General features: G+C 49.1%; 1 protein-coding gene across 1 annotated transcript in view; it reads left to right on the plus strand.

Annotated features, from left to right (window-relative positions):
• Nucleotides 1-27,134, plus strand: part of TCF7L1 (transcription factor 7 like 1) — a 153,934-nt gene extending 126,800 nt beyond the window's left edge. Inside the window, exons 4-12 of the mRNA XM_038759074.1 lie at nucleotides 9,561-9,644; nucleotides 15,349-15,481; nucleotides 16,894-16,996; nucleotides 17,912-17,995; nucleotides 21,961-22,104; nucleotides 22,745-22,904; nucleotides 23,234-23,341; nucleotides 24,806-24,872; nucleotides 25,765-27,134. Of these exons, the coding sequence (XP_038615002.1) occupies nucleotides 9,561-9,644; nucleotides 15,349-15,481; nucleotides 16,894-16,996; nucleotides 17,912-17,995; nucleotides 21,961-22,104; nucleotides 22,745-22,904; nucleotides 23,234-23,341; nucleotides 24,806-24,872; nucleotides 25,765-26,237 (1,356 nt within the window). The 3' untranslated portion in view covers nucleotides 26,238-27,134. The remainder of the gene's footprint in view (nucleotides 1-9,560; nucleotides 9,645-15,348; nucleotides 15,482-16,893; nucleotides 16,997-17,911; nucleotides 17,996-21,960; nucleotides 22,105-22,744; nucleotides 22,905-23,233; nucleotides 23,342-24,805; nucleotides 24,873-25,764) is intronic.

Here is a 27,134-nt window from a genome sequence, read left to right on the forward strand (position 1 = left end):
GTAATAATAATAACAATAGCATTAAGCACTTACTATATGCCAAGCACTGTTCTAACCCCTGGAATAGATACCAGGTAATCAGGTTGGACACAGTCCCTGTCCCAGATGGAGCTCACAGTCTTAATCCCCATTTTACAGATGAGGCAACTGAGGCCCAGAGAAGTGAAGTGACTTGCCCAGCAGATAAATGGCAGAGCCGGGATTAGAACCCATGGTTTCAGACTCCCAAGCCCGTGCTCTTGCCATTAGGCTGTGCTGCTTCTCTGCAGCAGGTTGGTGGTGGCGGTGATAGTTTTGAGACATTTTCAACTATGAGGGAAAAAATATTTGCTTTCCAGTGGCTCCTTTGCTTTTTAAGGTATTTGTTAAGTACTTACTATGTGCCAGGCACTGTACTGAACACTGGGGGAGATGCACGACAATCAGGCCCCACTTGGGGCTCACAGTCTAAGTAGGAGAGAGAATAGGTGTTTAATCCCCACTTCACTGGTGAGGTAACTAAGGCACAGAAGAGTGAAATGACTTGCCCAGGGTCTCCCAGGAGACAAGTAGCAGATCTTGGAATAGAGCCCAGGCCTGTGCTGTTGAGTACACCCAACTGCCTTCAGTTCCTTTCCTCCTTTTTTAACCCACTGCAGCTGGATTTCTGCTCCCTTAAGCTCTTCTGAGACCTCCTCTCTCTCCTGTGTCACCAATGACCTCCTTCTAGCCAAATTTAATGAGCTTGGCTTCCAGTCACCTTCTTTTTTCTTGCGAATGCCATCCAACTTTGGTTTTACCCACAATCCTTTTCCTGTTTCTCCCAGCACTTAGTACAGTGCTTTGCACAAAGTAAGTACCTAAATGCCATTATCATCCTCCTCCTCCTCCTCCCATCTTTCTCGACCCTCCTTCCCGTTCCCTTTCCCTGGCTCTTCTTCCTTCACCCTGCCCAACTGGGAGTTTGTTCAAGTCTTTTGTCCCGAATCCCTGACTTCTCTCTCTCTTTTCACTCCCTTGCTCAGTGAGGAAAGGGCTTCAGCTTTTATGTTGACAGTCAAATCTACCTCACTAGCCCGGACACCTCTCTTCCTCAGCAGTGTCTCATTTCCTCCTGCTTCTAGGACATCTCCACACATCTCCACACCTCCCACTGGCATCTCAAGCTCAATAGCCATAAAACAGAACTCATTTTCCCACTTCCATTAAACTTTCCCACCACAGGGTTAACAATCTTGTTAGTAGCCTCTACTCTTTGCTGGCTTTAAGTAATGATATTGGTTAAGTGCTTACTATGTGTCAGGCACTGTACTAAGAGCAAATCAAGTTGGACACAGTCCCGGTCCCACCTAGGGCTCACGGTCTCAATCCCCAATTTACAGATGACGTAACTGAGGCTCAGAGAAGTGAAGTGACTTGCCCAAAGTCACCCAGCAGATAGGTGATGGAGCCGGGATTAGAACCCATGACCTTCTGAGTCCCAGGCCTGTGCCCTATCCACTAGACATGCTGCTTCCCAAGCTCAGTAGCCTTAAATCTGGACTCATTTTTTTGTCCTTCCATTAAACTTTTCCTCCCCCGAGTTCAGCACCACCATCGTCCCTGTTCTAAAACCCCACAACTTCATTATCAGCCTCCGCCCATCGATGACTTTCAACAATCGTGGTCAGTCTGTTGCTAAAGCCTGCCATTTTTTCCTCCACTTTTCCTAGATTGGCCTCTTCTTCTCCATCCCAACTAGTACCGCACCAGGATCCGGGTTCTTATCCTACCCCGACTTCACTACTGGAGTGCTGTCCTTGCTGATCTCCTGCCTTCAGCCCCTCCCTTCTCTGGTTTATGCTTCGGTCTGTTTCTGAAAGCTCGCTGTATTCACATCTCTCTACCCTTCAAAGCTATCCAAAGTTTAGCCATCCCGCTGATAATGGTATTTGTTAAGCACTTACTATGCCAAGCGTTGTACTGAGTGCTGTGGAGGGATACAACAGTACTTAGCAGGCTGTGAAGCAGACCACTGGCCGTTGTGTTTAAAGCACTCCATCATTCATGTTCTCTCTGCTATAATTCATTTCTCTAACCAAAGTTGTACTCCTCCCTCATTGACTCATACACCCACATCGACTATAAACTCCCAATTAAATCCCCTAGTTTCTCTAGCACCACCTTCTCTAACCCCTGAAGACCTTGCCAACTACTTTGTCGCTAAAATCGAAGCAATCAAGCGTGAATTTTCTCCATCCCCAGTCTGCTGTATTACCCCTTCCTCTTGCCTGTCTTCACTCTCTTTCACCTCCTGTCTCTGTCCTCCCTACCTGTGTCTCTAACACCATTCCCTCTCTTTGCTTAAAAATATGAGCTCCTGCTCTTTTCTCCTCCCATACGATTATTCTTCAACCTCTTGCTCTGGTAGCCAGGCTCCTTTCCCATGTCTCTGGATCCCTCAGCCACCTCTATCACCAAACTTAGGGGCTTTTCAAGCAGCATGGCCTGGTGGATGGATCATGGGCCTCAGAGTCAGAAGGTTCTGGATTCTTATCTCAGCTCCGCCACATGTCTGCTGTGTGACTCCGGGCAAGTCACTTCCCTTCTGTAAAGTGGGGGTGAAGACTGAGCCCCATGTGGGACAGGAACTGGTCCAACCTAATTAACTTGTATTTATCCCAGTTCTTGGCACAGTGTTTGGTGCAGAGTAAATGCTTAGCAAGTACCATTATTATTATTATCAATTATAATTATTGAGTTTCTACGGTCTGCAGAGCATGTTATTAAGTGCTTGGGAGAGTACAATATAATAATACTTGACCCCTGCCATCAAGAAAGCAATATTGCCTAGAGGATAGAGTATGGTCCTAGGAGTCAGAAGGACCTAGGTTCTAATCCCGGCACTGCCACTTGTCTGCTGAGTGACCTTGGGGAAGTCACTTCAATTCTCTGTGCCTAAATTCCCTCATCTGTAAAATGGGGATTGAGACTGTGAGCCCCACATGGGACAGGGACTGTGTCCCATCCGGTTTCCTTGTATCCACCCCACTGCTTAGTACAGTGCCTGGCACATAGTAAGAGCTTAAAAATACCACTGTTATTATTAACAACTGTTAGACAATCTAGCAACATCCAGGTGGTGTTCACATTGAGAGAGAAACAACTTCCTCTGACTCGGTGGCCCCAAAGTAACTGTGGATCCAGCCTGTGATGAAATCCTGAGAAGGCCAAGAGTATCGTTTACTTTTACCCACCCAAGCTGACCTCATGAGGATTAGAAAAATATGAGCCCTCTCTTTGGGAAAGGCATGTGCCACTTGTGAGGAAGAAAGGAATTTGCCATGGAGTGCAGAGAGCAGGAAGTGGTTTATACTTATTCCAAACCCCTTGCACTTCCACTTTGCCCTCCATATCGATCCCCGTTGAGGAGCAGGCTATTTCCGTCTCCGTTTTAGGTTTCACAGACTGAAGGGGCCATTGGCCCCATTCCCTTCGATCCAGTGTGTTCGAAGACCAATCCGATCCCAGTAATCAGCAGGGGTTGGAATGATGCCCAGTTTGCGGCTATGAGCTTCTCACGGGCAGAGGGATAAAGCATGGGCCTGACAGCCAGTGATCCCGGATTCTAATCCCGGAAAGGGTTTATTCTCCGTGAACCTGTTTTGGAGAGAGGAATAGGGTGAGCCTCCAGCACGGCTGCAAAATCCGGGGCCTGGGGTCAGGTGGACCTTTAGGAGCTAGAGAGTGGCAGCCAGAAATTAGAAACGTTTCCGCTCCTCAACCTCCCCCTCACCCTCCCATCTTCATATCAGGGATTTCCCGGGACATTTTCCAGGAACACATCAGTGAGACAAGTGTCACCCGTTAGTCAGTTGTAGTTCTTCAACACTTACTGTGTGCAGAGCACTGTTTTAAGCAACTGGGAGAGTGCAATAAAACAGGCACATTCCCTGCCCACAATGAACTTAGGGTCTAGACGTTAATATAAATAGATAAATGATAGATATGTACTCAAGTGCTGTAGGGCCGGGACTGGGGGGATGAATAAAGGGAGCAAGCCAGGGCGACGCAGAAGGGAGTGGGAGAAGAGGAAAGTGGGGCTTAGTCAGGGAGAGCCTAGTTTGTCTCTAGATAATCTCTTCAGCTCCAGCCCGGCATGGGCAGCCAAACCAGATCCCCTGCCAGACAGCGGGGTTCGCCTGTGGCCTTGCCCCCGTGAAGTTTCCACAGTTGCGGAAGTGGCTCTGGAGCCCCAGTTTCCATCCCACCCCATAAAGCAGTGCCCAGGCCATTGCGAAGAGGCTGGAGATAAGACAGGTGGACAGTGTGTCCTCAGCAGACCCAAACTAGAGGCAGCGTAAGTCAGGAGGCCCATCATAATACGTAGCAACAATAACGATGGTACTTGTTCAGCGCTCACTATTGCCATGCACTGTTCTAAGCACTGGGGTGGGTACTGATCGATCAGGTTGGACACAGTCCCTGTTCCACATGGGAGTCTAAGTAGGAGGGAGTTGGATTTAATCCCCATTTTACGGGTAAATAAAAATACATCAGGAAAATACATCATCGTGTTGGTTATGCACATATGTGCCAGGCATTGTATTAAGCACTCCTGGGGGGTTGAGGGGGGTAGAGGAAAATTAATTGGACACAGTCCCTGTCCCACATGGGGCTCACATTCTTAATCTGTAATTTTATATTTCTGTAATTTTATGTGTATTAATGTCTTTCTCCCCCACCTCTAAACTGTAAGCTCGTAATAGGCAGGGGTTGAGACTGTTTATTGTTGTATTATCCACTCCCAAGTGCTTAGTACGGTGCTCTGCACACATTAAACGTTCAGTAAATACAGTTGAATGAATGAATGAATCCCCATTTTACAGAAGTGACTGAGGCAAAAAAAAGTTAAGTGACTTGCCCAAGGACACCCAGCAGACAAGCTGTAAGCTCGTAATAGGCAGGGGTTGTGACTGTTTATTGTTGTATTGTCCACTCCCAAGTGCTTAGTACAGTGTTCTGCACACATTAAGCGCTCAGTAAATACAGTTGAATGAATGAATGAATCCCCGTTTTACAGATGAGGTAACTGAGGCAAAGAAAAGTTAAGTGACTTGCCCAAGGACACCCAGCAGACAAGCGGCAGAGCCAGGATTAGAGTCCAGATCCTTCTGACTCCAAGCCCATGCTCCTTCACTAGGCCACGCCACTTCTCCACTCTTGCGTTGTAATCTCCCAATGCTCTGCATGCTGTAAGCACTCAGTAAATATGATTGAATGAATTCATTCATTTAGTCGTATTTATTGAACACTTACTGCATGCAAACCACTGTACTAAGCACTTGGAAGAGGACAATTTAACAATTGGAAATGAACCACTCAGGCCCGGACAAGAGCACAGATGACTTCCTCTGGCCATCTCAGATGGTTTGCAGGTATTTGTTCCCAGCCTTCTCTGAAGTATGGCGTCGATGGATTCCGTCTTACCTCCTTCCCTTCCCCACAGCACCTGTATATATGGATATATGTTTGTACATATTTATTACCCTATTTATTTATGTTACTTGTACATATCTATTCTATTTATTTTATTTTGTTCATATGTTTGGTTTTGTTCTCTGTCTCCCCCTTCTAGACTGTGAGCCCACTGCTGGGTAGGGACTGTCTCTATATGTTGCCAACTTGTACTTCCCAAGCGCTTAGTACAGTGCTGTACACACAGTAAGCACTCAATAAATATGATTGATTGATTGATTGGTGTGTTTTGATCAAGAGACCAAGATGGGAATAGGAAAGGGAAGTGTTACCTTGTAGCTCCAATTCCTTCTCTTTGTTTCCTTGGCATTCTCTTCCTTACCAGAAAACAGGGACATCATCTGTTTCTTTGTTCTCTGATTCTCTTCTCAGAATGGCCCAGTGGCAAAAGCAGGGAGTCAGAGGTTGTGGGTTCTAATCCTGGCTCCGCCACTTGTCTGCTATGTGACACTGGGCAAGTCACTTCACTTCTCTGTGCCTCAGTTACCTCATCTATAAAATAGATATTGAGACTGTGAGCCCCACATGGGACAACCTGATTACCTTGTATTTACCCCAGCGCTTAGAACAGTGCTTGGCACATAGTGAGCGCTTAACAAATACCATAATTATTATTATTATCCACTGCAAGTACAAATAGTGACCAGATTAATATTTAGAGAAGCAGCATAGAGTAGTGGATGGAGCCTGGACCTCGGAGTCAGAAGGTTATGGATTCTAATCCCAACTCTGCCACTTGTCTGCTGTGTGACCTTGGGTAAGTCCCTTCACTTCTCTGGGCCTCAGTTACCTCATCTGTAAAATGGGAATGGAGACTGTGAGCACCATGTAGGACAGGGACTGTGTCCAACCTGATTTGCTTGTATCCACCTCAGCGCTTAATACAGTGCTTGGAAACAAAGGAAGCGCGTAACAAATACCACAATTATTACCATTATGATGATTATTTGATAAGTGTTTACTATGAGCCAAACACTGTAGTGAGAGCTGGGATTTATGCAAGATAAGTAGGTTGGACACAGTTCCTGTCCCCACATGAGGTTCACAGTCTAAGTAGGAAGGAGTAGGATTTAATCCCCGTTTTGCAGATGAAGAAACTGGTGCATAAAGATGTTAGGTAACTTGCATCAGCCTCCTTTCTGATCTCCCATCCTCCTGTCTCTCCCCACTTCAGTCTATACTTCACGCTGCTGCCCAGATCATCTTTGTGCAGAAATGCTCTGGGCATGTTACTCCCCTCCTCAAAAATCTCCAGTGGCTGCCAGTCAACCTACGCACCAGGCAAAAACTCCTCACTCTCAGCTTCAAGGCTGTCCATCCCCTCGCCCCCTCCTACCTCACCTCCCTTGTCTCCTTCTGCAGCCCAGCCTGCACCTTCCGCTCCTCTGCTGCTAACCTCCTCACTGTGCCTGGTTCTCGCCTGTCCCGCCGTCGACCCCTGGCCCACGTCCTCCCCCGGGCCTGGAATGCCCTCCCTCTGCCCATCTGCCAAGCTAGCTCTCTTCCTACCTTCAAGGCCCTATTGAGAGCTCACCTCCTCCAGGAGGCCTTCCCAGACTGAGCCCCTTCCTTCCTCTCCCCCTCGTCCCCCTCTCCATCCCACCTTCTTACCTCCTTCCCTTCCCCACAGCACCTGTATATGTGTATATATGTTTGTACATATTTATTACTCTATTTATTTATTTATTTTACTTGTACATATCTATTCTATTTATTTTATTTTGTTAGTATGTTTGGTTTTGTTCTCTGTCTTCCCCTTTTAGACTGTGAGCCCACTGTTGGGTAGGGACTGTCTCTCTATGTTGCCAATTTGTACTTCCCAAGCGCTTAGTACAGTGCTCTGCACATAGTAAGCACTCAATAAATACGATTGATGATGATGATGATCCGCCAAGCCAGCTCTCTTCTCCTCTTCAAACCCCTACTGAGAGCTCACCTCCTTCAAGAGGCCTTCCCACACTGAGCCCCCTTTTTCCTCTCCTCCTCCCCATCCCCCCAACCCTACCTCCTTCCCCTCCCCACAGCACCTGTATATATGTTTGTACAGATTTACTCTCTTATTTATTTGGTTAATGATGTGCATTTAGCTTTAATTCTTTTTTTTTCTGACGACTTGACACCTTTCCACATGTTTTGTTGTCTGTCTCTCCCTTCTAGACTGTGAGCCCGTTGTTGGGTAGGGACCGTCTCTATACGTTGCCAACTTGTACTTTCCGAGCACTTAGTACAGTGCTCTGCACACAGTAAGCACTCAATAAATACGATTGAATGAATGAAATGAATGAATAATCGGGTAGAACACAATCCCTGTCCTACGTGGGGCTCATTCTCAATCCCCATTTTCCAGATAAGGTTACTGAGGCACAGAGAAGTGAAGTGTCTTGCCCAGGGTCACATAGCAGACATGCAGTGGAGCTGGGATTAGAACCCACGACCTCCTGACTCTCAGGCCTGGGTTCTATCCACTAAGCCACGCTGCTTCTACTTTATTTTCTTTCAGCTGGTGTTCCTTGTTCTCTGTTCCTTCAAGGCTATGAAACCTGAGCACCTCCCGGGCCCTCACCGTGCTAGGTTTTGTCTACCAAAGGGAACCCGGCCTTACACCAAAAATGGGGTTAGAAGCTCAACCCATTCTGGCCTTCAAAATACAGTTTACTGGGAACGCTGTGGTGTTTTATGGTGTAAGGGGATTGGAATCTAATCCTCCCACTTTTCTGTGTAAAACTGAAAATTAACAGAAAAAGGAGCGTTTTAGATTCCAGATTGCCTCCGGTCATAAAACGGCCTGTTTTGGGGGCGGGGGGGGTGGGGGTTGGTTTTTTTTTCTATAAAGTTGCATGACACAACCTTAGGGCCACCAACAGAAACTATCAGGCCGGCTAAGGGATTTTGCTTCTGGGCTCTTGCCCAGAATCCTATTCTGAGCTTCTGTGGTGTTGGGTTCAGTCAGAGGAAAGAAGGGGAAGCAGCATGGCCTGGTGGTTAGAGCACGGGCCTGGGAGTGAGAAGGATCTGGGTTCTCATCCCCGCTCCGCCACCTGTCTTCTGTGTGACCTTGGGTAGGTCATTTCTTTTAGACTTTGAGCCCACTGTTGGGTAGGGACTGTATATGTTGCCAACTTGTACTTCCCAAGCACTTAGTACAGTGTTCTGCACACAGTAAGCGCTCAATAAATACGATTGATTGATTTCATTTCTCTGGGCTTCAGTTGCCTCACCTGTGAAATGGGGATTAAGACTTTGAGCCTCACATGGGACATGGACTGTGGCGGACCCGATTGGCTTGAATCTACCCCAGCACAGTGCCTGGCACAGAGTACGTGCTAAACAAATACTATAAAAAGTGGGAGTGAGGGGTGGGGAGAGAGAAGGAGCAAATGAGACACCTTCATCACCATGGTAACTTTTTTTTTAGTATGTCACCGCCCAGTGCCTGCTAAGAAGCAATCAGACCCCTCCATGAATCCAGACTCAATAATTTGTTTTGATTACAGCCGCTTGCTGGTTGCCCTACCCATCCCGCTCTAGCCGGGCTGAACGCCCAGGAACAAGGAAGAGCAAATTCCTCCAAACCTGTGGCTAAAGGGAAGGGGCTTTGCACACATCAAGTGCTCAGTACATGCCATCGCTGGATTAAAAGCAACCCAGGAGAGGTTGAAAGCCCAACCTGTGTCCCCAATGAATTTGGGGTTTCCCCTCTGAAAGAGAATTGGTGCAAGTCTGCTGTCAATCAGTCAGTGATGATTTAGAGTGTAGAAAGAGCACGAGAAGCAAAGAACACATTCCCTGGTCTCAGTGGGGGCTTACCCTTTAACGCCTAGATGGGGGAAAAAAAAACATTTAAGACAGTGGAGCCCGTCCTCGAGTTTTTGCTGCTTGGCTTTGTCTGGAGGAGAAAGGAGCGGATGGGCGAGGACATTTGGGGACTGAAGAGTGGGAAAACGTTCGGGTTTTGGTGGAAACCGAGCGGATCGAGTCTCTCCTGGAGTACTGTGTTGCGGATTCACCTGTGCTCTCTGGGTATCACTGGATGTAACCTCTCCCGCTTTGTGTCCCCCACACAGTACCTACAGATGAAGTGGCCTCTCCTCGATGTCCCATCCAGCGCCACAGTGAAGGACACGAGGTCGCCGTCTCCAGCCCACCTGGTGAGTTGATCGGGCCCCAGAGCCCCGAAAGGACCTTCTCTTGTTCATCCCTTTCCCTCCAGAAAGCAGAAGGGAGGCAGGAGTTTTTCTGGGCACAGAGTAATGTCGATGGAGGGCGGGGAGGTGACACACAAGTATTTTGGGGTCCCTCCTTCTCCACTGCAACCTGGCCCTGTATTTGAAGGCAGATGTAGATGGTGGTAGAGCTTCCTGAGCTCAAAAGAGGGCAAGGAGAGGCAGTAGTGAATCTTGGGTCATTGGCTTCTTGTGTACTGTTAAATTCTGGGGATAAAACTTCACGCAACACTGAGGGCCCCACATCCTTGTGCATCTTGAGAAGCAGCACTGTGTAGTGGATAGAGCGCGGGCCTGGGAGTTAGAAGGTCATGGGTTCTAATCCCAACTTTGCCACTTATCTGCCGGGTGACCTTGGGCAAGTCGCTTCACTTTTCGGGGCCTCCGGTACCTCATCTGTAAAATGGGGATCGACTGTGAGCGCCAAGTGGGACAGGGACCGTTTCTGACCGTTGCTTGTATCCACCCAGCCGCTTAGAACAGTGCCTGGCACATAGTAAGCGCTTAAAATACCATCATTATTGTCATTATTATCTTCCCAGAGCCTGGGCGACTCGGGCTAGAAGACCCTACATTGTAAAAAGAGGTAAAAGGAAAAGCCAAGTGCAACCAGCCAGAGAAAAGACCCGAACAACCTGAAACTTCAGTAGGAACCTTCCCCTGTAGTCTGTAAGCTCCTTTTTGCTGGAAGTTTGTCTACCAGCTCTGTGACTGATTGGTTGCTTGACCTGTTTTCTCTCCTCACCTCTCTGACAGTACAGGCAACCTCTGGGCTCATTCTTTGGGATTAGGCAGAATGACCACATCAGTCAATTGATGGTATTTATTGAGCGTCTCCTGTGTGCAGAGCACCGTACTAAGCACTCGGGAGAGTTCCGTACAACAGAGGTGACAGACAGTGCTCAAGCACTTAGTACAGTGCTCTGCACATAGTAAGTGCTCAATAAATACGATTGATGATGATGATGATATTCCCTGCCCACGAGGAGCTTACTGGCAATAAGAGAGTCCAGTTTCTCTATCTTAGCCCAGTCCTAAAAGGACCATTCCTTCCTTTAAAATCAACCGTATTTATTGAGCACTTACTGTGTGCAGAGCACTGTGTCAAACACTTGGGAGAGTACAGTATAACAATACAACACATACATCCCCTGCCCACAATGAGCTTACAGTCTAGAGGGGGAGGCAGACATTAATAGAAATAAATACATTTCAGGTAGGTCCATAATAGCTGTGGGGCTGGGAGGGGAGATGAATAAAGAGAGCAAGCCCTGAGCACTGTACTAAGTGCTTGGAAAGTACAATATAGCAATAAAGAGAGACAATCCCTGCCCACATTGGGCTAACAGTCTAGACATCCAGGCCGATTTGGAGCCCTGGATGTAATACATTTCAGCCACTTGCCTCCCATCCCATTCGCCGTCCTTCACTTGATATTCACCCTGAAGCTCTCTGTGGGCAGGGAATGTATCTGTTATATTGTTATGGAGTACCTCTCCCAAGTGCTTAGTACAGTGCTCTGCACTGTAATTAGTTCATTCATTCAATTGTATTTATTGAGCACTTACTGTGTGCAGAGCACTGTACTAAGTGCTTGGGATAATACAATACAACAATAAACAGGGACATTCCCTGTCCACAAGGAGCTCACAGTCTACAATTAACTGACTGATCCCACCCTCAGCCCCACAGCACTTTTGTACATATCAATTGTTTATTTTAATTTCTCCCCTTCTAGACTATAAGCTCCTCATAGAAGGGGTCTAACCAACTCTATTGCATTGTTCTCCCACAAGCACTTAATACAGTGCTCCGCACACAGTAAGTGCTTAATAAATGACTGATTCCCACAAGCCAACGTTTGTTCAGGATCACCCTTAAGAAAAGCAGAGGGTTGGGGAATGTGAAATTTGCTCCTGTCCATTATTCAGTCATACCTTTTGAGTGTGTGCCAAGTATACTAAGCACTTAGAAAACTACAGAACACCCTACTTGACCATTGCCTATAAGAAGCTTACAGTGTAGATGAGGATGTCTGAGCTCCCCCAGGGTTTTGCTCCCCTCAGGGGCAGGCCACTAATAATGATCATTTTGGTATTTGGTGGTAATAATAATAATAATGATGATGTTGGCATCTGTTAAGCGCTTACTATTTCCAAGCCCTGCAAGGTTATCAGGTTGTCCCATGTGGGCCTCACATTCTTAACCCCCATTTTACAGATGAGGTAACTGAGGCACAGAGAAGTTAAGTGACTTGCCCAGAGTCACACAGATGACAAGTGGCAGAGCTGGAATTAGAACCCACAACCTCTGACTCCCAAGCCCGTGCCCTTTCCACTAAGCCATGCTGATAAACATCTACTCGGGGCCAAGACTGTACTAAGCGGCGGGGTGGACACAAGAGAATTAGTTGCAATGGGGCACGGTCTAAGAGAGCGGGAGAACAGGGATTGAACCCCCATTTTCCAGTTGCGGAAACTGGGGACCAGAAAAGTTAACTGGCTTGCCTGCGGTCACGCAGCGGAGGAGCGGAACCAGGATTAGAACCCAGGTCTCTAGTCCCCAGCCCTTTCCTCCAGGCCGGGCACTTTTCCATTAAGCGACCATCTGGGAACTGACTCCTAGACGTCTCTATCCTGGAATAGACTAGCCCCTTGGGGAGAAGTATATAAATTCCTGGAGGTGGAAAAATGCGAGGTGGGGATTTGGCTCCCTGGGCTACACACTCAGCCAAGGGAAGTAGTCCACAGGTGTCCCCTTGTGGTGTTTATGAGAGCCACATCAACACTCTTACATGAATCCACACTCCCGCCGTTCTGCGTTTCCAGTTAGATCCCCGCTCTTACCAAACCAAACTTACCAAACTGACCGGGTGATCGGGTCTTCACAGCGGGACAGGAGGAAGGAAAAGAGGGGAGAGAAGCCAGGAGGAAAGAGCAACAGAGAGACAGAAAGACGACCCACTCCTCCCCCAAAACCTGGACAATCATCATCATCAATCGTATTTATTGAGCGCTTACTGTCCCCGCCTTACCACCTTCCCTTCCCCACAGCACCTGTATATATGTATATATGTTTGTACATATTACTCTATTTATTTTACTTGTACATATCTATGCTATTTATTTTATTTTGTTAATATGTTTGGTTTTGTTCTCTATCTCCCCCTTCTAGACTGTGAGCCCACTGTTGGGTAGGGACCGTCTCTGTATGTTGCCAACTTGTACTTCCCAAGCGCTTAGTACAGTGCTCTGCAGTCAGTCAGTCAGTCAATCATATTTATTGAGCGCTTACTATGCGCAGAGCACTGGACTAAGTGCTTGGGAAGTACAAATTGACAACATATAGAGACAGTCCCTACCCAACAGTGGGCTCACAGTCTAAAAGGGGGAGACAGAGAACAAAACCAAACATACTAACAAAATAAAATAAATAGAATAGATATGTACAAGTAAAATAAATAAATAGAGGAACAAATATGTACAAACATATATACGTATATACAGGTGCAGTGGGGAAGGGAAGGAGGTAAGATGGGGGGGATGGAGAGGGGGACGAGGGGGAGAGGAAGGAAGGGGCTCAGTCTGGACAATGCACAGACATAAACACTCACACACAAATACCTCAGACTGATGGATTCGCACATCCCAAATGAAGTCACGCTGAACTGACAGAGCGATTGCAAGCTCACCCTATCTGGGCAGCTAGGTGGGTGGGTACTTGAGTGGGCTCTCTCCCTGGCAGACATGCTCCTTTTGGAGCCAAATGCAGCTGCCCATCTCCAGCTCCCCGGACTCTCCGCTGAGGATCCAAGTGCCAAGCCCCCGGGCGAACCTTCTTCGGCCCCAGCCACAGACTTGCTAGGCCATCATTTTGACATCCCTCCTCCTGCCAGTTCAGCTGCACTATTTGCTGGGCTCCACAGGACCCTCAGTTAATCAATCAGTGGTTTTTATTGAGCTTACTGTGTGCTGCTGCACAATATAACTGTACAGTATAATTTATTGAGCTCTGACTGCGTACAGTAAACAGGTGATAGACACATTCCCGGCCCACACTGAGCTTGTAGGCTAGAGTTTGCATGAGTTCACTGGCTTTGGGCTAGACCATTGTTAAAGGATTTAGAAACTGTCTGTGTCCAAACAGCACTTGGTTATAGGATGCTATTCATCCTCCTCCTCCTCTTCCTCCTCATCAACTGTATTTATTGAGAGCTTGCTAGGCTCAGAGCACTATACCAAGTGCTTAGAAGAGCGCAATACAATGGAGTTGACAAATATGCTCCATACCCGCAGTGCATTTAGGCGGACGGGGCATATTCCCATTATCCCTGCTATCCCCGCCACCACGATTGACAAGTGGGACTTGCCCACCTCACAAGAGCTGGGTTATCCCTGAGTGATCAGTGGTATTTGTTGAGTGCTACCTGTGTGCAAAGCATTTAGCACAGTACTTTGCTCACAGCACACAACGAATGCCATTGATGATGGCGAGCAAGAAGATGATGAGTTGCAGGTACCCAACCCCCGAGCTATGTGCACAAGCATATGTATACCAGCCATGTCTTCTGAAACATCCTATAGCCAAGCACAAAGCAATATGTTAGAGTTGGTAGTGATGTAATAAAAGACACACCAAAAGCATGGCTTCCTCGAGCTGTCAGTCCGTAAAGCCTATTTATTGAGTGCCTACTAAGTACTAAGCGCTTCATAGAATGCCCTCAAGGAACTCTCAATCTACTGGGAGGTTTAAACCAGCAAGAATAATTTAGAAATCACGGGAGTAAGAGATAGAACAAGATTCTGCAGAAAGAAGAACAGATATTCCCCTCTGGTCCTTCAGTAGAAAGTGCTCCATCGTAGATCCTGGGAGATCTGACAAAATTTATGCCTTGAATTTGAAGGCCAATTAAAAGTGGGAGAAAGAAACAAAGTGACACATAAGAAATCCAGGAAGCCAACAGCCCATTCTCCACTCTCCCTTATCTGCGGGGGCACCGATCTGGTTTTGGATTAACCAGGCCCATGCTTGTGTCTCTTGCCTGCCTCCTGTTTATTCATTCGTTCATTCATTAGATCCTATTTATTGAGTGCTTTACTGTGCGCTTGGAAAGTCCAATCCGGCAATAGATAGAGACAATCCCTACCCGACAATGGGCTTACTGGCCCCTCCACCAGAACCTGGTAGGTGAGCCAGGTGAGCCATATTCACTAAAATAAATGAATCAGTGTCAAGTTCTTGGAGCACTGGGGCTTACGGAGATGGGGTGTGATGGAATCCAAGAAGACTGTAATCTTGTTTTAATTTATATGCAAAGGGCATTATGAGTCAACAGATTATGGGAGGACTAAGAGTTCACAGAGCCTTTCTTTCCTTTGTCCGCTTCCCCCGCCCCTCCCCCTTCTTATTAAATGATGGGAATTCGAGGTGAGCAGAGACTATCCCTTTACTGTGGAGCTTCTGTGGGGAGAGGGTGTGTCTGGCATTAATTGTGGGCAAGAGGACAGGGTGAGAATGAATCCCGAAGCCCAAGACATTTCCCGGCAACACGTTCACGCTGGGTAGGCTAGCCCCCGCCCTACCCCATCTGCTGCGGACCTCAGCCTCTCTATCATTGTGTTTCTTGCAGTCCAACAAAGTGCCGGTGGTACAACACCCTCACCATATGCACCCGCTGACGCCCCTCATCACCTACAGCAATGACCACTTCACCCCCGGCTCTCCCCCGGCCCACCTCTCCCCTGAGATCGATCCAAAGACAGGTGAGTTGCAGGACAACACCGTCCTCGGCAAACCAGTTCTGAGGTGTCTCGAGGGGGTTTTCCTGGCTGTCTGGAGAGCGTTGACCTGGCCTCCAGCCAGAGTTTACAGGGGTCTCGTTCGGAAGCAAACTTGCGGGGGTGGATAGAAAAGCTCCGCAGCTCTAGAGTCTCCTTTTTTGGAGAAGGGGTGACCAGATGGACAGACAGGAACCAGTTGTAGTGAGAATCTTCGTCAGCCCCCCAAGATGCAATTGGAAGACCACGATTCCATGCCCCATTTCTCTGAGGAAAGGGGAACCAGAAGGGAATCTGAGAGGGTCAGGTTGGAGACTGATCCATTAGCATTTTAGAGAATCTAAGAAGGGTGTCTTGCTACCGAGGGAAAGAGCACAAAACAGGGAGCCAGGAGATCTGGGTTCTAATCCCAGCACCCCCACTTGCCTACTGTGTGACCTTAGGCAAGTCACTTTACTTCTCTATGGCCCAGTTTCCAGATCTGCTCTCCCGCCTTCCTAGATTGTGAGCCCCTTCTGGGAGAGGGACGCCCTCTGTTAGGATTATTTTGTGGCGCACCAGTGCTTAGCGTAGTGCTTGGCACACAGTAAGCACTTAATACAAAAATAATCAATATAACCTAGTAAATGCTCACTAAAAATGGAATGTAGGCCATAGAATATAGCAATTAAATTATAATTATGTTGGTGGTCAGTACTTATTATCTCATTGTCATTAGAGAAGCAGCATGGCTTAGTGGAAAGAGCACAGGCTTGGAAGTCAGAGGACATGGGTTGTAATCCTGAATCCGCCACTTGTCTGCTGTGTGACCTTGGCCAAGTCACTTCACTTCTATGGGCCTCAGTTACCTCATCTGTAAAATGGGGATTAAAAGTGTGAGCCCCACATGGGACAACATGATTACCCTGTACCTACCCCAGCACTTAGAACAGTGCTTGGCACATAGTAAGTGCTTAACAAATACCATCATCATTATTATTATTATTATTATCCTCATTAAACTGGAGGCTAAATTCTCCATTTCTGGGCACACAATCTGGGGTGGGAGTGGGAAAGTCCTCCTGAGTAGATTAGCTTGACGTGGGCAACCCAAAGCCCCAAGGGAAGAGTTAGTGAAACATCAGGTGCTGGCTACTATGCAGTCCCGACTCTTGGCCCCCAAACCCAAAGGTATGTTTCTCTGAAAGGTTCAGCACTTAAAACACTGCCTGGAACATAGTAAGCGCTTAAGAAACACCAGAAAAAAAAGGGCCGGACTCATCAGCCTCCCCACAAGTCTGATCCTCCACTGGCCTGAGCCAGGGCCTTCAGTGAGATTGGACTGCTCGATGTGGCTGCGGGGTGCGGAGTTGCTGGGCGTCACCAAGTGGGAGCCTGACGTCTTTCTCTTGATGCAGGAATTCCTCGGCCACCTCACCCGTCCGAGCTTTCACCGTATTATCCGCTGTCTCCCGGAGCTGTTAGTCAAATCCCTCATCCATTGGGCTGGCTCGTTCCACAGTAAGGAGCTCTGAGGCGTCTCTCTCTGTCTCTGTCTGTCTCTCTCTGTCTCTCTCTCTCTCTCTCTCTCTCTCTCTCTCTCTCTCTCTCTCTCCGTCTCTCTCTCTCTCTCTCCCACCTCCCCTTATCCCTCTCCTGTCCTCTCTTCTCTCTCCCTCTTTCTTTTTCCCTCTCCCTGTCCTCTGTTCTCTCCTCTTTTCTCTCTCTCTCTTTTTCCCTCTCCTCTATCCTCTCTTCTGTCCTGCTTTTCTCCTCTTTTCTCTCTCTCTTTCCCTCTCCTGTCCTCTCTCTTCTGTCCTCTGCCTTTTCTCCTGTTTTTCTTTTCTCACCTCTCCTCTTCTCTCTCTTTCTCCCTCTCCTCTGTCCTCTCTCCTCTTCTCTCTCTTCTCTTTCTTCTCTCTCCTCTTTCTCTCTGTCCTCTTTCTTCTCTCTTGGCTTTCTTCTCTCTTCTCTTTTTCTTCTTTCTCTTCTCTCTCTCCCTTTCTCCCTCTGTCTCTCTGTCTCCCTTTCATTCTCCTGGTCCTCTCCTCTCCTCTCTCCTCTTTCTCCCTCTCTCTCTCTCTCTTCTGCGAGCCCTGGCTGGTACACCCCACCCATTCTGTGCTCAGAACCTTGTTCCCTTCTGGGTCCCAACCTTCCCCACCAGCTCAAGGTCTCTGAAGAATTCTTCCCAGCAAAGACTCCATCCCACCTCCTACTGCCAGCCAGAGTCTAACAGAGGGCCTGATCCTCCGAGGTCTGAGCTCTTCCCACAGTATTCATCCTTTTGGTCCCCATTCTTCCGGCCCCTCTGGCCTTAAACTGGCTCTTCCCCCCTCACCCTGTGATCCCGCTCTGCCCCCTGCATTTTCCCGACCTGCATTTCTGCCCCCTTGTCGGAGGGCTTCATTGTGTGTCCTTGTTTCGACCCCTCAGGCAGGGACAACCGATGTACTCCATCCCTCCCGGAGGCTTCCGACACCCGTACCCCGCCCTCGCCATGAACGCTTCTATGTCCAGGTGAGTCCGAAGGCAGAGGGCCTTCCGTTCTCGGCGGGACCCACAGGCCTCCCTGAGAGTTCAGCGATCACACGGCAGACTGCCGCACTCCGCGCTGCCCTCATTTCTGAGGCAACTCGTCTCTTGGTTCAGCGGTCAGCACCCTGTCTCCCTCGTCCCATTCCTCTCCAAATTTCTTGAGCGTGTTGTCTACACCTGCTGTGTCCGCTTCCTCTCTTCTAATTCGCTCCTTGATCCCCTGCAGTCTGGCTTCAGCCTCCTTTGCTCTATGGAAGCAGCCCTCTCGAAGGTAACCAATGTCCTTCTTCTCACCAGGTCTGATGGCCTCTATTCCATCCTAATCCTCCTCGACCCCTCAGCTGCCTTCGACACTGTCTACCCTGCCCACCCCCCAGCTTGAAACTTCGCTTCACTGACACTGTCTTCTCTTGGTTCTCCTCTTATCTCTCTGACCGCGCATTCTCAGTCGTGGGCTCCTCCTCTGCCTCTCACCCCCTAACTGTGGGGGTTCCTCTAGGCTCAGTTCTGGGTCCCCTTCTATTCTCCATCTACAACCACTTCCTTGGAGAACTCACTCGCTCTCTTGGCTTCAACTTGCATTTCTAGTCAGATGATTCCCAAATCTACATTTCCAGCTTGATCTCTCTCCTTCTCTGCAGTCTTGCATTTCCTCTTGCCTTCAGGACATCTCTACCTGGATGCCGTGCCGCGCCGACCCCTAAAACTTAACATTTCCAACACTGAACCCCTTATCTTCCCAAGCAAACCCTGTTCTCGCCCTGCCTTTTCCATCACTATAGACAATACCACTATCTTCCTATTTCAGAAGCATGCAACCTTGGCATTGTCCTCCAATGACAGTGGAGGACATCTGTTAAGCACTTAGTATGACATCTGTTTATGACATTATAACATATGACATCTGTTTATGATGTCTGTTAAGCACTTAGTATGTGCCAGGCACTGTACTAAGCCCAGGGGTCTATCAAGCCAATCAGATTGAACACAGTTCCTGTCTCGCATACAGCTCATAGTCTTAATCCCCATTTTACAGATGAGGTAATTGAGGCCCAGAGAAGTCAAGTGACTTGCCCAAGGACACACAGCAGACGAGTGGCAGAGTCAGGATTAGAACCCAGGTCCTTCTGACTCCAAGGCCCATACTTTTTCCACTAGGCCATGCTGCTACTCACCTCATCTCTCTCATTCCCCACACATCTTCTATCTGTTACCAAATCCTGCTGAATCTGTCTTCACAACATTACTAAAGTTCTGTCCATTCCCCTGCATCCAAACAGCTACCACGTTAATCCGAGCACTTCTCCTATCCCACCTCGATGACTGCAAAAGCCTCCTCACTGACCTGTCTGCCTCCTGTCTCTCCCCTCTCCATTCCATACTTCAGTCCGCCACCTGGGTCAATTTTCCTACAAAATGTTCAGTCCATGTTTCCTCACTTCTCCAGTGGTTGCCTGTCCACCTCCGCTTCAAACAGAAACTCTTTATCATTGGTTTTAATAAAGCGTTCAATTCATCTTACCCCCTCCATTCTCACCTCACTGATCTACTCCAACCTAGCCTGCATATTTCTCTCTCTTAGCATACTCACTGTGCCCCGATCTTGTCTAGCTTGCTGCAGACCACTTTCTGACATCCTCCCCATGGCCTGGAATCCCTTCCCTGTCCATATGCCCCAGACCTCCTCTCTTCCCACCTTCATAGCTTTATTGAGGACACATCTCCAGGAGACTGTCCCCGGCTCCCTTGGATCTGTAACGTTTGGGCATTTGATATTTGCCCTACCGTCAAGCTCTCACGGCACTTAAGTACACATCTATAAAGGATATGTTATAACCTATTTAATTATATTAATGTCCGTCTCCCCCTGTAGACTGGAAGTTCATTGTGGACAGGGATCATGCCTGCCAGACTGTTAACTGTAGGTCAGTCAGTTGTATTTATTGAGCACTTACTGTGTGCCTAGCACTGTATTAAGCTCTTGGCAGTGTACAATATGACAGTGTTGGTAGACACATTCCCTGCTCACAACGAGCTTACAGTTCTAGAGCGGGGAGATGGACGTTAATGTTAATATAAATGAATAAATGTGAATAAAATTACAGCTATGGACATAAATGCCGTGGGGCTGGGAGTGAGGATGAATAAAGGGAGCCGGTCAGGGTGGTACAGAAGGGAGTAGGAGAAGAGGAAAGGAAGGGATAGTCTGGGAAGGCCTCTCGGAGGAGATGTGCCTTCATTAAGGCTTTGAAAGTGGGGAGAGTAATTGTCGGATATGAAGAGGAAGGGTGTTCCAGGCCAGAGGCAGGATGCTGGCGAGAGGTCAGTGGTGAGATAGATGAGATCGAGGAACAGTGAGAAGGTTAGCATTAGAGGAGCCAAATATGTGGTCTGGGTAGAAGTGAGAGAGTAGTGAGATGAGGTAGGAGGGGGTGAGGTGATTGAGTGCTTTAAAGTATTGTACTCTCCCAAGCATGTAGAAGAGTGCTCTGCACATTGTTAGTGCTCAGTAATTACCATTTATTAATTGGTGTCCTCCCTAAGATGCAAGGTAGGCGAGAGTGGGAGGAGGGCTTCAAGCCAGGGAATTCTCCCTGAAAGTCGGGAGGGGAGAAACCACCACCTCAAGGCCCTTCTCCTTATTATTATTTTTATCATTATTATTGCATTTGTTAAGCTCTTGCTATGTGCCGTGGATACAAGCAAATTGGGTCGGACACAGTCCCTGCCCCACATAGAGCTCACAGTCTCAACCCCCATTCTACAGGTGAGGTAACTGAGGCCCAGAGAAGTGAACTGACTTGCCCAAGGCCACACAGCCGACAAGTGGAGGAGATGGGATTAGAACCCATGACCTTCTGACTTCCAGAGCTGTGCTTTATCCACTACGTCATGCTGCTTCCTGTTCTCCCTGCATCATTAGTGTCAATTTTCTGTCAGTGGTTTGGGGAACATAATTCTCTTTCAGTAGTGTGGAATGTGAGGGTTTCTCTAATTTGGGGGTGAAGTTCTAATCCTGGCTCCGCCACTTGCGTACTGTGTGACCTTGGGTAAGTCATTTCACTTCTCTAGGCCTCAGTTCCCTCATGTGCACAATGGGGATTAAGACTCATCTGTAAAATGGGGATTAAGACTGTGAGCCCCTGGTGGGACAACCTTATCACCTTGTAACCTCCCCAGCGCTTAGAACAGCGCTTTGCACATAGTCAGCGCTTAATAAATGCCATTATTATTATTATTAATCCCGGCTCCTCCACTTGTCTGCTGTGTGACCTTGGGCAGGTCCCTTCACTTCTCGGTGCCTCTGTCACCTCATCTTTCAAATGGGGATTGAGACTGGGAGCCCCACATGGGACAGAAACTGCACCCAATCTGATTTGCCTGTATCCACCCCAGCACTTAACACAGTAGATAGTAAGTGCGTAACAAATACCACAGATATTCTCATCATTTTCATTATTATTCATTCATTCATTAAATCGTATTTACTGAGCGCTCACTGTCTGCAGGGCACTGTACTAAGTGCTTGGGAAGTACAAGTTGGCGACATATAGAGACGGTCCCTACCCAACAGTGGGCTCACAGTCTAGGGTGGGCGGCATTATTATTAGGCCTCAGCTTTTCCATATTCTTGGTTCCTTTCCTGTGGCCAGTGGCTCATTCAATCGTATTTATTGAGCGCTTACTGTGTGTAGAGCGCTGTACTAAGCGCTTGGGAAGTACAAGTTGGCAACATATAGAGACGGTCCCTACCCAACAACGGGCTCACGGTCTAGTCACAGCTAACCTTCCTCCCAAAACACTGGCCTAGGGCAACCTGCCATACTGGGGCCCAGGTCTTGGGCTGACTCAAGTTCCAAGGTCAACCACGCCTTGGACAGACAGGCATCACCGATTCGGGGCTCTCATTGCCTGCTCTCTGTCTCTCGTTCTTTTTCCGGGCCCAGTTTGGTTTCAAGTCGGTTCTCCCCTCACATGGTGGCACCTCCTCACCACGGCCTCCACACGTCGGGGATCCCCCACCCAGCCATCGTCTCCCCCATCGTCAAACAGGAGCCCGCACCCCAGACCATGAGCTCAGCCGTGAGCGCGTAAGTAGCCGAGCCCGCCCCCTGGCCCTTTGGTTCATTCGTATTTATTGAGCGCTTATTGTGTACGAAGCACGGTACTAAGCGCTTGGGAGAGTACTCCGTAACAATAAATAGACACATTCCCTGCCCACGACCGGTTCACAGTCCTGAGGGGGAGGCAGACACTCATATAAATAAAGAAACGACAGATATTGGTTTATTAATAATGAACCCCTGGCCCTGGGTGAGGAATTGGAGCTGGAGAGAACTTCTCTGAGAGAGTGGAGGTGCTTCTCCCACCCTCTCTGGGGTGCCCTGGTTTTCACCTGGGTAGGGAAAGTGTCTGTTCCGTTGTGTCATATTCTCCCAAGCGCTCTGAAGACCGTAGACGCTCAATAAATACCCCTTCATCAGACTGTCCCGATCCTGTCCTCTCCAGTCAGGATCAAATCGGGGCTACCGCTCCTCTTCTAAAGCTTTTCCCACAGCCCTTCCCTTCCCTACCTTTTTCCTCTCCCAGGACAATCCCTGCTCCTGGAGCCAGGTAGCCTGGTGCCGTGGGAGATTGTCTTAGCGCTGAGTTGGAGGGGGAAACACAGGGTGGCCCCGGCGACGGAGCGGGTGCTGCCGACCTCTAAACCCAGCCTGGTTGCCTTCCTAGGAAATCCCCCGTGACCGTGAAGAAGGAGGAAGAGAAGAAGCCCCACGTGAAGAAGCCTCTCAATGCGTTCATGTTATACATGAAGGAGATGAGGGCCAAGGTGGTTGCCGAGTGTACGCTGAAGGAGAGCGCAGCTATCAACCAAATCCTGGGCAGAAGGGTAAGGATGCCTGCCTCCTCCTTCATTCTCCTTCCTGCTTTCCCCGGCTCCTCTTTCCTCCTCTTTCCGGCCCGTCCTTCCTACTTCTCTTTCTGCCTGCTGTCTCCTCCTCTTGCTTTTCTTAACTAACCCGCCCTGCCCTTCATCAGGCATCCATTGCTCCCGACCCACCTGAGTTTCGGCCCGAGGTGTCCGAGGGCTCGCCCCACCGGAACAAGGTTTCTCCATGTCTCCTCCGACCCGAGTCGGAGCTCAAGATGGGAGGAAGAGGCTTCTCGGGGCTCCTGGGGTGGAAGGGCCTCACTCCCCGGTTTTCTGTCTCGTCGCAGTGGCACTCTCTGTCGCGGGAGGAGCAAGCCAAGTACTACGAGCTGGCCCGGAAGGAGAGGCAGCTTCATTCTCAGCTCTACCCCACCTGGTCGGCGCGGGATAACTATGTAAGCGCCCGTCGAAATCGGGGGTAGGATCGGAAACAGGGCAGGGTAGTGGACTTAAGGACACAGAAAGGGGGCGAGTGGTTTGGTGGTTAGAGCTCATGCCTGGGAGTCAGAAGGACCTGGGTTCTAATCCCGGCTCCGCCACGTGTCTGCTGTGCGACCTTGGATAAGTCACTTCACTTCTCTGAGCCTCGGTTCCCTGGTCTGTAAAAAAAATGGGGATTAAGAGGGTGAGCCCCATGTGGGCCAACCTGATTACCTGATTAGAAGCAGCGTGGCTCAGTGGAAAGAGCCTGGGCTTTGGAGTCAGAGGTCATGGGTTCAAATCCCGGCTCCGCCCCTTGTCAGCTGTGTGACTTTGGGCAAGTCACTTCACTTCTCTGGGCCTCAGTTCCCTCATCTGTAAAATGGGGATGAAGACTGTGAGCCCCATGTGAGACAATCCTATCATCTTGTAAACTCCCCAGCGCTTAGAACAGTGCTTTGCACATAGTAAGCGCTTAATGAATGCCATTATTATTATTACCTCGTATCCACTCAGGCATTTAGAACAACGCTTGGCATATAGTAAGCGCTTAAGTAGTACCGTAATTATTATTAAGAAGCAAGGGCTATCTCTGATCTTTTAGGTGGACTCTCTAGGTCTTCGGTAAAGGAAGATTTAACATTCCCTCCGGCTGTCTGCCGCAAGTTCAATCCAGTTAAACTCCCAGCATTCGTCTGGGCTGTATAATAATAATAATGATGGTATTTGTCAAGCCCTGTTCTAAGCGTTGGGGTAGATACGAGGTAATCAGGTTAGACACAGTCCCTGTCCCACATGGGGCTCACGGTCTTTATCCCCATTTTCCAGGTGAGGTCACTGAGGCCCAGAGAAGTGAAGTGGCTTGCCCCAGGTCACACAGCAGACAGGTGGTGGAGCTGGGATTAGAACCCCGCTCCTTCTGACTCCCAGGCGCGGGCGGTATCCAGTAGGCCATGCTGTATGATAGGCGAGAGTCTGTGGCTGGGATGAGTAAGAGCTTTAAGCTGAAGCTCAGTGTAGACTGGCCTTCGGAAGGAGTAGGTGGGAAATGGGAAAAGAAGGGATGTCAACGTAAAAACAGTAATAATAATATTTGTGGTTTTTACTAAGTGCTTACCATGTGTTGAGCACTGGGCACAGTATAGGGGCAGATACAAAATAATCAAGTCACGTCCCTGCCTCACATGGGCTCACGGTCTAAGGCGGGGGGGAGAGGGGAGCGGGAAAGACCAGGTATTGAATCTTCCTTTTACCAAAAGGGAAACTGAGACCCAGAAAAGTTAGGTGACTTGCCCAAGTTCACCCAACAGGCAAGAGAAACAAAGCTCTCAGTACAGTGCATTGCACACAGTAAGCGCTCAATAAATACGATTGAATGAAGGAATGAATGAATTGCATCCCTCTGGTGACATCCTCTTTGCATGGACCGTGTTTTCCAGGGGAAGAAGAAGAAGAGAAAGAGAGAAAAGCAGCCACAACCACAGCAGCAAGTCCAGGAGGCAGAGAGTGAGTTCTGACTTTACCGTTTTGAGAATAATAATAATGATAATGATGGTATTAAGCGCTTACTATGTGCAAAGCTCTGTGCCAACACACATACAATAATAATAATAATAATAATAATGGTACTTGTTAAGCGCTTACTATGTGCAAAGCTCTGTGCCAACACACATACAATAATAATAATAATAATAATAATAATAATAATAATAATAATGGTACTTGTCAAACACTTACTCTGTGGCAAGCATTGTTCTAAACGCTGGGGTAGATACAAGCTAATCAGGTTGGACCCCGTTATATAGTCCCCGTTATATAGCTGAAGTAACAGAGGTCCAGCAAACTGAAGTGACTCGCCCAAGGTCACACGGCAGACAAGCGGCGGAGCCGGAGATAGGACCCGGGCCTGATGTAGCGGATAGAGCATGGGCCTGGGAATCAGAAGGTCATGGGTTCTAATCCCGGCTCTGCCACTTGTCTGCTGTGTGACCTTGGGGAAGTCGCTTCATTTCTCTGGACCTCAGTGACCTCACCTGGAAAACGGGGATTGAGACTGTGAGCCCCACATGGGACCAACTCGATTTGCTTGCATCCCCGCCCCCGGCCCTTAGTACAGCGCCTCTCACATAGTAAGCGCTTAATAGGTACCGTAATTATTGTAATCGTTTTTATTCCGGCACCCGGTTCCACTGATTCCCTGTGGTGTTTTGATAAAACAGTCCCCTCAGGTTGGATGTCCCTGGGTGGGCTGGGAGGTGAGGATGTCCCCTGGGGTCAGGCGGTCCGGGGGATCTCTTTTCCCCTTCCCCCACCACCCCGCCACCCCCGGGCCCTGGGCTACCAAGGCAGAGCCGGCAGCCTCCGCAGGGACCACCACTCACCCTGTCTTCTTTTCCAGGCCCTCTGACGTCCAAGAGCAAAAAGGCGTGCCTGCAGTACCTCCCGCCCGAGAAGCCCTGCGACAGTCCCGCCTCCTCCCACGGCAGCATGCTGGACTCTCCCGCCACCCCCTCGGCGGCCCTGGCCTCGCCCGCCGCCCCCGCGCCCACCCACTCCGAGCAAGCCCAGCCCCTGTCCCTGACCACCAAGCCCGAGGCCCGGGCCCAGCTGGCCCTCCACTCTGCCGCCTTCCTGTCAGCCAAGGCTGCAGCCGCCGCCGCCGCCTCCTCCTCCTCTTCCTCCTCCTCCTCCTCCTCCTCTAGCCAGATGGGCAGCCAACCCCCTCTCCTCTCCAGACCCCTCCCGCTCAATTCCATGCCCACCGCTCTATTGACTTCTCCCCCGTCCTTTCAGGCCGCCCTCCACGCCCACCAGGCTCTCCCCGTACTACAGGCCCAACCTCTGTCCTTGGTTACCAAATCCGCCCACTAAGCCCCCACCCGCCCGCCTCTCCCCGCCGTAAAGTGGCTCCATCCAATAGCGATTCAGAAAAATGAAACTTTATTGGTCAATATTTGACCTCTCTGGACTGTTCTGTGAAGTCACCGGCGACAACGGTGCTTTACGTTTGTAGATGTTCCCGATAGCTGATCTCAAGAGCTTTTTTTTTTTTTAAAAAAAAGGAAAAAAAAAAGAAAAAGAGCCGTCGATTAGTTGATCCTGTCTGTGCTGTGGTGGTGACTTGTGCAGAAGACGCCTGTCTTTCTCTCTTTTTCAGTCTCCCGTTCCTGCCCTCCCACTCCACGAACTGAGCGTTCATAAGCCTTTGACTTTCTTTACGTGGTTTCCCGTTCCTCATCTCCGATCACGAGGCATTCTTTTGTTCCCTTTTCAGTTCTCAGCATTCCCGGTGCCTCCTGCTCTCCCCCTCTGCCCTCTGCCCAATACACAGCCGTTCATCTTCCAGAAAAACCCGAAACCTTTACCTCTTCGACCCCGTCAGCAACATTTCATCCCCAACGGATCCCTCCTTTTCCCCACCCTGGACAGGGCCCATCCCTCCCGCCATCTTTCGGATGGGGCTCCGACCTCTGGAGAGAATCCAGTCCTCAGCCACATCTCCTGCACAAGAGTCCGGATTCCTTTGCCCCGAGTTGCCGGTCCAGACCCACATCCTCACCCACCTCCTCCCTGCCCCCCAACAATGGAGGCGGATCCTAGGACACGACGGGGGTCTAGCACCTGGCCCCTCACGGCCGGGTTCGTGCCTGCACAGTCTGCCGTAATGCCAAACCCACTCCCTTCACGTGCTTATTTTGTGTGTATTTCTGTTTTGTTTAATGTCTTCGAGGGGAATTTTAACTCCAGTTGTCTCTTTTCACAAAAGAA

The sequence above is a fragment of the Tachyglossus aculeatus genome, chromosome 17, assembly GCF_015852505.1.
Source record: "Tachyglossus aculeatus isolate mTacAcu1 chromosome 17, mTacAcu1.pri, whole genome shotgun sequence".
Classification (NCBI taxonomy): domain Eukaryota; kingdom Metazoa; phylum Chordata; class Mammalia; order Monotremata; family Tachyglossidae; genus Tachyglossus; species Tachyglossus aculeatus.